At 42.3% G+C, this 12,676-nt stretch overlaps 1 protein-coding gene across 1 annotated transcript in view; it reads right to left on the bottom strand.

The window, feature by feature from the left end:
* Window positions 1-1,683, bottom strand: part of adcy1a (adenylate cyclase 1a) — a 37,354-nt gene extending 35,671 nt beyond the window's left edge. The window contains exon 1 of the mRNA XM_076088700.1: window positions 1,069-1,683. Coding sequence (XP_075944815.1) covers window positions 1,069-1,683 — 615 coding nt within the window. The remainder of the gene's footprint in view (window positions 1-1,068) is intronic.
* Between the last annotated feature and the right edge of the window lie 10,993 nt (window positions 1,684-12,676).

The following is a 12,676-nucleotide window of genomic DNA, read 5'->3' as shown; positions in this document are numbered from 1 at the left end:
ATGACACACCACATCATTAACTTAAATAGGACTTCACTCCGGTTCACACGAAAGCAAAACCGAAATAAGGAAACACTTCCACAGATAGCGCTCCCAACCAAAGGATCTGGATTCATGCAAAGAGGACGCAGAATAAACCTGAGGGGTCGTGAAAGGATTAACGGCGGGGGAAACCATATTTCTGTTACACAGAAGGATGTTGCAGTTTTCAGGTTTTTAAAGCTCAAATATAGAAAAAGATTACCCTTTGGATGAACTAGGCACATTTGTTGATTAGTGGTAGCACACACTGCAGAATCACTGATTTAGTGCATTTTTCTTACTTTTTTCTAATTCACATTTTCATTTTGTGGATTACTTGATTATTTTGACCAAAATGTCAAACAAAGCAATTTGAGAAGGAATAATTGGTCTTTGGTGGTCACTATCCAATTCAACTTGTAATCTGAGGAGGGGATGCAAGAAGGGGTTATAGCCAAAACGGTTGGGAACTACGGTTTTATAGGACCAGAAATATCAAGATGTTACATAACTCAGAAACTATTTTTAACCATATTTGTAAAAATAAAACACAAAAAACAACACTAAAATTATTACTTTAACCTACAATATGGGGCACAAGGAGCAGTCAATAATAAACACAAAGTTGTGTAAGCGGCTCCGCAGGATCCTGTTTCAGCACCGGCAGCTGGACAGCTCCTCGTCTGCTTCATTACTGAGGTGCGCTAAAGGGAAATTCTCTGCTCGCTTCCAATTTTACACCTACAGTATCCTGCAGCTGACATCGATCACTGGGGGTGTTTTATTTTAACCTTTTCTTCTCCAGGGGAAAGTCGGATGAGTAAGCATGTTGTTTAGCTTCACCACTTCCTACTCGGAGTTTATACTGTGGTCTTCACTGGAGAAGTTGCTCAAGGGTACTTGGACTGTAGTTTTTGAGTGAACGGGTGACTCAACCAGCTACCTGTTTAATAAGATGACACCTTAAGTGAAAGAACCGTATAAGGCATAAGTCAATACAGTTGAGTGACTTAAGAGCTGGACCAGGATGCATGGTGCAGCACTTACCGGTCTCCACAGCTTCTGTTTCCTTCCCGTGAACGACGTCGCTATGACAATGAAGTGAGACGTGGCCAGCATCAGCCCGAACAAAACGGCAAGCAGCGTCCGCACCGGCAGCAGCACGTAAGCCACGAGGGTGACCAGCATGAGCTGCCACACACCTTGCTCAGGGGCAGCGGCGCTCAGCGGCTCCGACGTACCGAGCGCCAGCGGGAACGGACAGCAGAGCAGCGCAAAGGTGAAGCTGAACAGCAGGGCCAGCTTCGCTATTTGCTGCAGTTGCGTCACCTGTAGGTACTTGACGTTGGTGACGATGAACAGCGAGAGGAACACCACGCAATGCACCGGGTAGGAGCCCTTGGACAGGGTGAGACGCGGACTGGACAGCAGCTCCACCAGCGAAAGCGACGACGCGGCCACGATGAGCACCGCCAGCGCTTTGAGGGTGGCGGTCTGCTCCAGCTTCAGGTTGTAGTTCTGGAAGAGAGTCTCAAGCTCCTGGCTGTTGAACTCGTCCTCGCAGGTTATGGCGCCCAGGCGTGCGCCGGCCGGGCAGTGACCCTTCCTCCGCCGGGTCTTGACTGTTTCGGAAGGCACCTCCTCCATGTTCCGGCCATTCATGAAGCGGGGACGGCGCACGACCTCCTCAACTTTTCGGTTCCTCGCCTCCGTCCGGGAATCGAACCGGCACCCTCTCCCAGTTCATGCGTCCTGGATGTCCGAGGGTCGGGCTCGGTGTCAGAGGGGGAGAGGGTGGCAGCGGAGGGAACAGAGCAACGCGCGCCCTATCCACAGGTTGACGATTGTTGGTGTGTCGTCAGAAAAGTAGCCCGACCAATGTGCATCACGCCTCGCTCTCTCCCTCTTTCTTTCTCTCTCTCTCTCTCTCTCTCTCTCTCTCTCTCTCTCTCTCTCTCTCTCTCTCTCTCTCTCCCTCGCGAACCACCTGCGGTGCCTCACACAGGGTTACCGGTGATCCTGCGCTTCAACCGGACTCATTGGATGGATCAAGCGCCTGTAAGATGATAATCAAAATAGCTCACCACGAGACTCGGCGAGCGCTGCTCAAACTCATTTGACAATATTTTTCCTGGTTTACTTTCTCTCCTTCTCTCGCGCACGTACACACACACACACACACACACACACACACACACACACACACACACACACACACACACACACACACACACACACACACACACACACACAGTGAATATTATACTCTGAGCTGTGTCCTTGTCCCGCTTTAATTCGTTTCAGTGAAATGTCAGTGGTTGGGTGAAGACAGAAGCAAATCAGCGCTGGTGATTTCCCCTCACAGTGTCTGCAGTCAGTGCTGATGTAGTTCCCTGCTAAAAATAGCCCAGCTGCACCGGTGGATGGTCCAATATAGCAACACTTTGGTCTTTCCCGCATTTCTTCCCCTCATATATTTTATTGCAAAGTCAAGTGCTCATTTCGCGCAGAGAATTAACAGGAAACAAACCTAAGAGAGGGATCGTATATAATCGTGCAGGGAGGCTAAAAATAGCCCTCTTCTCGAATTAACAAGGAAAATGTATGAGTAATGGCGTGCATCTTAAATTGTGATGCACCATTGTTATGATTGAGGGCATGTTTTGTGCATATTTTAATATTGTGCGCGTGCATTTGTGCATATAATAGTCTGTGTGCATTTATTTGCAATATGTAGGTTTGACTTTGAGTTGAAACTTGAAAACCCACGCGGATTTAAATCCGGTCGTTGCAGAACAAATACTAATAGAAAAAGGACACATCAGTATTAATAAAAGAACTGTGGAATAAAGTATGGGAAGTGAACTAAGGATGAATAGTCTGCAAAATAGTGGAAGCTGCAGTAGAAAAATGCAATAATTGACATGAAGAAAAGTAGAAAAAAACAAGCATCTTATATAAAAGTATAATGATATCCAAAAATGAGCTTGTATCAAAATGGAGATGAGTCATGCAAAATGGGTAGTGTTTATCATTTTCTGGTTATTGAATATGAGTTTAATTCAAAATTCAGAAGTTGTAGAACAAACACTAACAAAATAAAGAACTACTTCAATAAGAAAATATAATAAATATAAACAATCATTATAGAAAGAATAAATGTCAGCAAAATAGCATAAATTACAGTAGCAGAATTACATCATCATCATTGGAAATGCAGAGGAATAGGCTGCATGAGATTAGAATGTGTAATGAATAAGAATTACACATCAAAAGGGAGTACATTTTAGTTGTAGTGTAAACTAATTGGTAATATTTAGAGCAGAGGTCTTTGGATATCACATTAGCTCACCTGACCACTCATATATAATGGGAAGTATTTACGTGCATGTACACAATGAGCACATGTGAGTTATATGTAGACACCTTAACATTCAACTTAATGTCTACATGCAGACAAATGACAATGTGACACATTCATGTGCATCATTTGGTCTTTTCAATGTCATCATCACAGCTATATAATATATTAAGGCTATATGGAGGAAGATTATGCAATAGTAATATTATGTATTTCAATATAGCACCACATAAAAGGGTTTACATATGTCCATAGTGATTCGTAATGTATGCAAAGATGACCTCCTTTAGGGGGCCCGGGGCATTGCTGGACCCCTACTAACCCCTTGTTTCTCCATTATTCCTATAATGGAGTATCACATGGCCCCAGGTTTGGTGTGTGCTGGTAATCTGATTTAATAGTAAGGAAACATGCATTAGTATCAGTGGAAATAGTCTAGTCTTAAAGGTCAATTCCGAATTTAGAGCATAAATAGGATTGAGGAATTGCCTCCAAATGGCTCTCAACATGGCGGCGGCTAAGCCGGCAGCTAGCAGCCTACAGGGCCAACAGCAGGAACAGTGCAAACAATGGCAACAGTGCTGAGAGAGCTAACAGTGTTTACCTAGCTGGGAATTGGATAGTGGGTGTTACGCGTCCGTGATCAAGGACCTATAGAATCTGTCTGTTTGATTGATTGGGAAAAATAGACAATAATTCACATATTAATACAATCCTTTATCAGTGTTAAACATAATTGACTCCTTCTCACAGCTTAACATAAATAATGTTTTGGTGGCCTGACCCATGACCTTGCTTTTTGTAGTCACGCGTGTCTCAGATCGCTAAAACCTCTGAGGAAGTCATCAATGAAGAAGTCAATGTGAAGCACTTTGTGCGCCGTAAAACAAAAAGTCTCTCCATGCGCACAGTCAATTACTATGTGGTCAATATCCACTATCGCCCAGCGTGTTTGAAATCAATAGGGTGCAGAGACGAGATCAAGAAGAAAGACGTCCTGACCCCTACGTGAGGGTAGACCAATACGATTTATTCTAATGGTGAGAAGAGCTCACCCGCTCTCTTTCTAAATTCCCTGCACTGTCGTACATTCAGTCTGAAGATTTCAAGCTCAACGCTTGTGTAGAAATTTCTCCGTGGACTTACATGCCATTGAATATGGTTGATAAGCTGCAAAGATATGTTTCTTATAGAGTGCAATTTCTATTCAATTTTTTGTATTTAGCAGTTAATACAAAAATGAATAAGTCTAGCAGGACAGAATCATCAACTGAGAAAACATAAGTCATAGTCTTGCTTTAACCGACTTCATCACTTTTGTTAATTGGAGATTGAATTCACTGACTTGCGCGTTTTTACTCAATAGGTCTACATGTGTTAACATTGTATATGCCATTGACGTTGTCTTCTCTCTTGTAAATTGTTGTCATCGAACAACATTCCTTTTTTCTATATGGTGCTCTATAAATAAACCTCAAGCAGCTACAGGTTGTTTTGAAGCATGAAATCCAGCATTATTTTCCATCTTATATCCCCACTGGCTCCGTTCAAAAGTGTCTCATCCTTCCTGTTCAGCATCTTACCCATGAAGTGAAGTGATACAGCAGCCAGGCAGCGCAACACAAACAACGCTGGCTCCATTTCTCTCTCTCTCCTGAAGTAAGTGACAGCTGCAGATTTTCGGACCATCCCTCCCTCCAGGATGCCTTGACAGTCCCCCGTTGCCATGGCAACAGAGGCAGTAAGGCTAACAGTTGTGACTGATATGCTACTGAGGTGTTTCCCAATCTGACACCCTGGCTCTCTCTCTCTCCCTCTCTCTCTCTCTCTCTCTCTCTCTCCTCTGTCTTCTCTCTCTGACTTTCTTCCAGGTGGTTTGAGATGATGAGTGCAGCTGATGAGTTTGCATCTGTCTGCGCCACAGCGCCCTGCCCTGCCGGCTCATTGTGCTCACTGACATTTCTCCGAATTGAGGCTCTGACATCGAGGACGGGGTGCTGTGCAGATGAAAGCTTCAGAGGTGACGGCCGAAACCACACAAAACCTTTTCCACCAGCCATGCAAAAACACAGAAGGTGGGTGAGTGGACGAGGGGGGAGAGATGCAGTGGTAACTGTGTGTGGTACGAGGATGTGTGCACGCATACCGTGTGTAGAGCGAGTAAATCCATAAATGTATAATAAACTTTGAAACCGTCAGACCAAGTCTAGCACCGCCTCGAACCGGGTGACCCTGAGATTGCAGCTTTGATTGTGATTTGACAGGCGCCCTGCTCTCGTAATCATAGCCAGGTGATTTGCTGCTCATGGACCCAGTGTGTGTGCGTGTGTGTGCGTGTGTGTGTGTGTGTGTGTGTGTGTGTGTGTGTGTGTGTGTGATGGTAGCCAGTTGGTAGGGAGACATAAAGACAGATAAATGGGACCTAAGTCGACTGGGATCTTCAGCACATTCATGAATAGGAGCCCTCTGTCGAGGCTGAGGAAGCTGCTGCAGTGTTGTTTGCATTCATGAATAAACCTGCTTGCTGTCATTCATACAAACATAATTAGCTCCATGCCTCTCTTGTGGAAGACAGGAATAGATGAACACAGAAACCAGCTCTCATGCATAAACTGATATTTATACAGCCGCTAAAAGACCTTGTGAACCGCATTGTCCGCATAATCGCTGTGCAAAGCTAAATGGATTCATTCCCAAGTCTTTACATGATGTTAACATGCATGCATAAAAATGCTACAATAGGGGGTCAAAAGGAGAAGCGAATGACAAAAACCTTTAAATCTGTATTGGACACCTCTGCACCTCTGTGTGCACAACAGCCAGCATATTGTACGTATGCATCCATATGCGCAAGAGGAGAAATGAAAAAGATGAGGGAGACACAAAAAGAGTCTTCAGCAGTATAGGCTGTGTGTTAAAGTGTGCAAATGGGTGTGTGTTTGTGTGTGTGTGTGTGTGTGTGTGTGTGTGTGTGTGTGTGGCCTCTTGGGTTGCAGTGTGTGTGTGGGAGTGCTATTGAGAGATATTTTTAATTCTGTGTGTCAGCTCCTCTCATCTCTCCTCTCCCTGCAAGAGATGTTGGAGGGAAGCTGAAAAACATTTCCAATGCAACTATCATTTAAATACACACACACACACACACACACACACACACACACACACACACAAACTCGCACAAAACACATGCAGTTTCAGAACTCTTTCATATGGCACCAGTTGCGTCTTTGAAAGTTATAAAAAGCCTGCCAGATTGTCGGTGTTTTTCATGAATTTCCCTCGGAGTGCTTGTGAAGGAATTTTACATGAACACGATTAAAATATGAATGTGATCCTGAATGGATAAAATTTCTAATGAATGATAAAATCTTCCTGTCATGTCATAAAAAAACACTTGAATCTGACACTGAAAGAAATAAAAGATTAAAAAGACTGTTCCTCGTCGCTTATGAGATCAAATAAACAATTGCTGGTCTTTAGTTTGAAAGGAAAAGGAAGCTTTTAATTCTCCCGACACCTCCGAGCCACAGTGACTAAATAATACTCCACCATACGGTAGATAATGACAGTAATATTTCCCTGTGGAGCAGCAGTCGTCAACCTAATGACTTTCTTCCAAGCCACTGCTTTTAGGAGTGTGTTAAGTCCCTGTGTACTGCAAAGTATAGGATTAAAGTCATCCTAGTGGAATATAGCGCAGGATTTCTCTCAAGTAAAAGAGGGTAAGCGGGTTTTGCTGACGCTCCTATTCTGAGTGAAGCTTGTGAACAAATAACACGCCACACAGCAGGTTGCATCCTGAGTTCATGTGGCCACCCTCAGCATGAAAGATGCTCTATTTCTATTTGACGACCCAGGCATGACAGATTTACAGATATCTAAACTCTAGATGTACACGTAAATAGATAGAACATATGTTTCAAGCCTCTCTTGATGCACCAGCACATTGTTAGTTCTAGCTGTTAAACATTTTGGAGGTGAGTCCCAGAAAGATTAAAATGGTTCCTCAAATGATTCAGTAGCAATGTAGTTATAGAAATATATACTTCAGGCTGCAGAAATCACCTCTACACTACATTGCAGTCCATACGTATTAAATATTATAGTAATGAATCATGTCACGGTTTTCCTCATCAGAAAAACTGCAGATGCTCTATCGCCGCAAAAGCTCTTAAGGTGCTTTCAGCCACTCAACGACACAAATGTTACGTATCTTAAGTGGGTAACCAGTGGTGGAAATTAACTAATTACGTTTACTCAAGCACTGTATGGAGGTACGATTTTGATAAACTTGTACTTTACTTGAGTATTGTACTTCTACTGCACTACCTTTCAGAGGGAAATATTGTACTTTTTACTCCTCTTGCTTTACTCTAATCTGATCTAAAGAGCTTTAGTTACTAGTTGCTTTTCAGATTAAAATTTTACACAGAAAACCTAAAGTCAAATATTGTTAAGGGTTGAACTACTAACTAGCAGGTGTAGATCGTAAATTGTAAATGATCATTTATGATACGGTAGAATTTCAATAACAGGTGCCATTGATCTGCCATTGAGGTGCCATTGACACTTGTTGCTTTTACTGAAGTAACATTTTAAATGCAGGGCTTTTACTTGTAACATAGTACTTTTACAGTGTGATATTGATGTTTTACTAAATGCTACTTCTTCCTCCTTTCCTACAAATGACCGGTACCACACACTTCAGTTTGCTTCTATCCACCAGCTCTAATCTTATCACAGTGGGGTGCATCATGAAACAGAGGAAATGTTTAGCAATATGCTGCACCAGGTTTAGATTTCAGCCCAGAACAGATGATCAGACTTTGAAGTTGATGTTGATCCAAAACTATTAATGTTAATTGTTTGTTCACAGCCGGTGGAGAGTTACTCCAGATACCAGTCAAATTAGCCAATGTATTTTCTTTAAAGTGGTTTATGTGGTTGCCATAATAACACAACGAGTCACAGCGGCAACCTGAAAAAGTTTGACCACCATCGTCTCAGATGGCAGTGGGAAATAGTTATATAGTTATAATAGTTGTTAGCATATCCGTGAGAGCAGTGCTGCTGACCTGGGCGACATGGCTGCCATCACATCTATGTTGCAAACTATGGAGTAAGCGACGGTAACTACTCACTGTCTGTGGGAGGTTTCAATGGACTGATAGGGAAGGCAGAATGCTTTGTTTGAGATCGAGCTGTGAAGTAAGATGTCATTTTGTAATTGAATGAAACTTCACTGTTCACTGCAGCTGTGTATTTTTGATGTCTTATAAACCCATGAGGGTTGAGCATGTTATGTGCATGACACAAAAATAAAGATATCTATCCATCTATCCATCTATAGGCGTGGGAAAATATCATTCTGACACTAAAACATACGGATTTACAGTATAAGATACACCACTAGGAAGCTACAGAATGATCATCCTGACAACGTGTTTCTAAAAGCAGGCTCAGAAGAATTGATAAAAGAGAGAAGACTGTAATGAAGGTTCCCGCTCTAAACGATGTGATGTTGACAGAAGTTATCTTGTACTACCTGTTCTGCGAGTGCGGTTCAATAGTTTCATTATTTTCAGATGAGGGAAAAGCAGGTGGTCAGTCTGATCAATGCAGGAGCCGGGGCCGTGAGACAGAGATACCCTCAGTGACCGCGGTCTGGGGTCGACTTCACAATCAACCTGACACATCAAATATTCAGCACTGGCTCGGTGACACTCTGAGAAAGCCAGGGACATAATCACAAATCACCAGGAGCTGTGTGTGTGTGTGTATGTGTGTGTGGGTGTGTGCGTTTCGCACTCCCCTCAACAGATTATAGCTCCACACATCAAATATTAAAGCGCTGGTGTGAATTTTTGATCCCAACCAATGTTTGCAGATCAGAGCTCTCAGCTGGCTGAGGAGGAGCTAATGAGTCGGGGCTAAATGGATAGATGTGGAGCCCCAGATACACTCCTGTTGTACAGAGGTGCTGAGGATTAACTCTCCGATTCTCATCAAGACATGTTACAAGCCGACCAGCATCAGATTCATTCAATATATTTGTATTTTATCAGAATGAATCCCAATCTGTGAGAGCTTGCAATTGTTTTTCAAATTCTCAAAAGCTTTTCCACAAAAGATGGTCAAACTGGACGATGGCTTGCCAATTTCACCACTGTATTTTCAATTAAATAACCCAATTTAGAACCACGTTTACAAGGCAAAAACAAAACAAAAAATAAAGCTTAAATCTCAGCTAAAAGCTTACCATTGACCATCGTGCATAGGCCTCTTTTTCTCCAGAACTTGTCTTTTCGTGAGATGTTGCAACTCGTCGAGTGTAATTATACCAAACTGGGCTGGGTAAAACATGCAAAACCATCTTTATAGTGTTTCAGGGTCTGTACTTCCATATTGGAACAACAGCAGTCCCCAATACAGCAAGACAAATTCAGGTCTCTAGTTCACAAAAACAAAAGCTGAAAGTCAGCAGCTTCACTCCTTAGTCATTGTATGTGAAACAGAAGTCAGAGCGTCTTTAGCTTCTGCAGTGTGTATTTTTTACAGCCAAACTGAACACTTGATATTTAAATAAAATCCCTTGCGTTTGATTGAACTGCTAAAAAGTGGGCAGGCTTAAGCGTTATTTAAACCTGCCGCATCCGCGAGTGTCGCGCGTTTCCGCACGGCCAAAGTGACGTCACACCATGAGACACGGCCCTTCACGGGGGTTTCCGTCCTGCAGGCTTTTTGCCTGTCCGTGCACATCAAAAATGTTCTAACTAAGGAGACGCGGATGAACAAAGAAAATGGAGAACTTTGAGGAGCTTTGAGAATGTCTGTTTGTTGCAAGGAGAAACCCGCACAGGAACGTCATGTCAATCAATTGACAAAGGTTCCCTTGAATGAATTAGACCTCGGCCACGTTGTTTTGGAAATGAAAACAAAGTTCTTTGGCCACCAATATCCCAAACACACATCTCCACCTATCCCTCCATATAGCTCGGTTAGCTACTGCGATCCACAAACGGTGATGTGTGGTTTTATATGACTGGTGTGGCTTGCTAGTCACCCAAAGTCTCATTTGATTCGATGATTTTTAAGAAATACCCCAGAGTACCGTATAAATCATTAGACATTTGAAATCTTTTGCAGACAAAAGGCAGGGATTTGATGGGTCTGGTAGAGGCTTTTTGATGTATATTTAGCATATAACAAGAGATGAATGAACACAGGGACACAGGATTAAAACTGGGAACGTGTATTTTCCATTTCACTTCGACCTAATTTCAAATCCAATATAGTAAAAGACAGAGCCAACACCATGAAAAATATGTCACTGTCCAAATACTGCACTGTATTGCTCTGTCTGTTTTTCCTGCTCTCACACACACACACACACACACACACACACACACACTCACACACACACACACACACACACTCACAGGTAGAGCAGCTGTGAGCCCCACATCTGATTATGTTATTGACACGGGGCAGGAAACACAAGTGGAAGCGTGCCTCATCTGAGTGTAAAATACACAGAGGACGAGGCTTCTCCATCACATTAAATGACATAACTTTTACATCACGGCTGCTTTACTGCGTGCAGGGAACAAAACTGACAGATTACAGTGGAGCCTCGCAATCCATTAATCCGTTTGTTTATGTACTAGAACTGTTAATGCAGCGTGCTGGTTTGCTAACCTTAGTTGTGCTTGAGCGTCTCTAAACCCCCGGGGTCTGTGCTACAACTGATGATTAGCATTTACATAATGAGCTAAATGTTAGCTGCTGCCTTTAACTGCTACTTCTCAGCTGGAGGGGCCAAGCTGACCTCCACAGAAACAAACTGGAGGGCTTAGAAAGGGGGACAATGTTAAAATAAAATGATGGAAATCTACAAAAGAAATTCTATAATATTACATGTTTTGTCTTTTTCAAATATTGTGTAGTGCTATTCTATACGTGTTTTATTGTCAACAAAAACCACAATACCCAAAGCAACAGTAAATACTCCGACTAGCAAGTAGCCTATTGTGTGTGTATCAAAGCCTGATATATCTTCTTCCTCCATTGTTGTGCAAAAACATTATAAACTCGATGAGCCACACTTGTGCAGTGGGGGACATGTTACTCGTCACCATGAACACACACATACATTTACAGTTTTCCTTTTCTTTCTGTATATCATCAAGCATTGTCTCTAACAAATAAACAAAGAATAATCAATACATGGGTGATGTCTCTCACAGGCCAGTGCCGAGGATTTTACAAATACCGAGGTTGGCAGTCCAAGTTCCCCGAGCCCCACCACCTCAGAAAAGATTTGGTAATGGCCACCAAAACATCAGTCGTTTTTGCACATTATTCATTTAATTTGTCAATGTTCTGTGAAATGTAATCTCATTACGTGGTGGTTTTAATGCTGCTTCACATTCTAGTAGAGAAATGCTGAATCAAGTGGTTTTATATTTAGTTAATTCATTAGCTTATTGGCCAACAATCAAAGTTACAGATAATGGGATTAAAAGATATCATAACGAAAATTCAAAACCCAATTTGTAGCTGGTGTGGAAGAAAAACCCGTCCTCTGGAATACAGTGTGGTGTTTGAAAGCTCTAGGATAAACGAGTAAGTGGACCTTGAGTTTAGATTTTCTTTACCTTTTTTTGTTATACATTTTGGGAAATACACAAATTTTCTTTCAAGTTGAAGGTGCGATAACAAAAAATTGGAACACCGTTCCAATGTCTGTATGCTAAATATGAAGCTACAGCCAGCAGCTGGTTATCTTAGCTTAGCATAAAGAGTAGAAAACAATTAGACTGGCTCTGTCATAGGTAGTAAAACATGCCTACCAGGACCTCTAAAACGTACTAAATAACACGTTATATCCTGTTTGTTAAATCTGTACAAAAATCAAAAATCTAAATGTAAAAATAAAGACATTTTGATGTTTTGGACTATTTCTTGGACGGGACCAGTTGCCAGGCAACCAGCGGAGACTCTAGGAAGTTACTGGTCATGATGAAGAAATCCGGCACAGAACACATTGTACAGATTAAACAAACAAGATATAACTTAAAAATAACCGGCTGCTGGCTCCAAACTATTAACTGTACTAACATGAGAGTGGTATCAATCTTCTCCCGGCAAGAAAGCAGATAAGCGCATCTGTGTCACACTGTTCCTTTAAACCCCCCACAATTCACAGAAAACAAAATGCACAGGTCATCAGGTCCTTAATGGTTTGTCATTTGAAAAATCACCATCATCTCCTCGAAACAAGACACTAATTCTCTG

This window comes from Anarhichas minor, unplaced genomic scaffold, assembly GCF_050575085.1.
Source record: "Anarhichas minor isolate MPS153535 unplaced genomic scaffold, ASM5057508v1 ptg000010l, whole genome shotgun sequence".
Lineage (NCBI taxonomy): Eukaryota > Metazoa > Chordata > Actinopteri > Perciformes > Anarhichadidae > Anarhichas > Anarhichas minor.
This window is presented reverse-complemented; position numbering and strand designations above follow the sequence as displayed.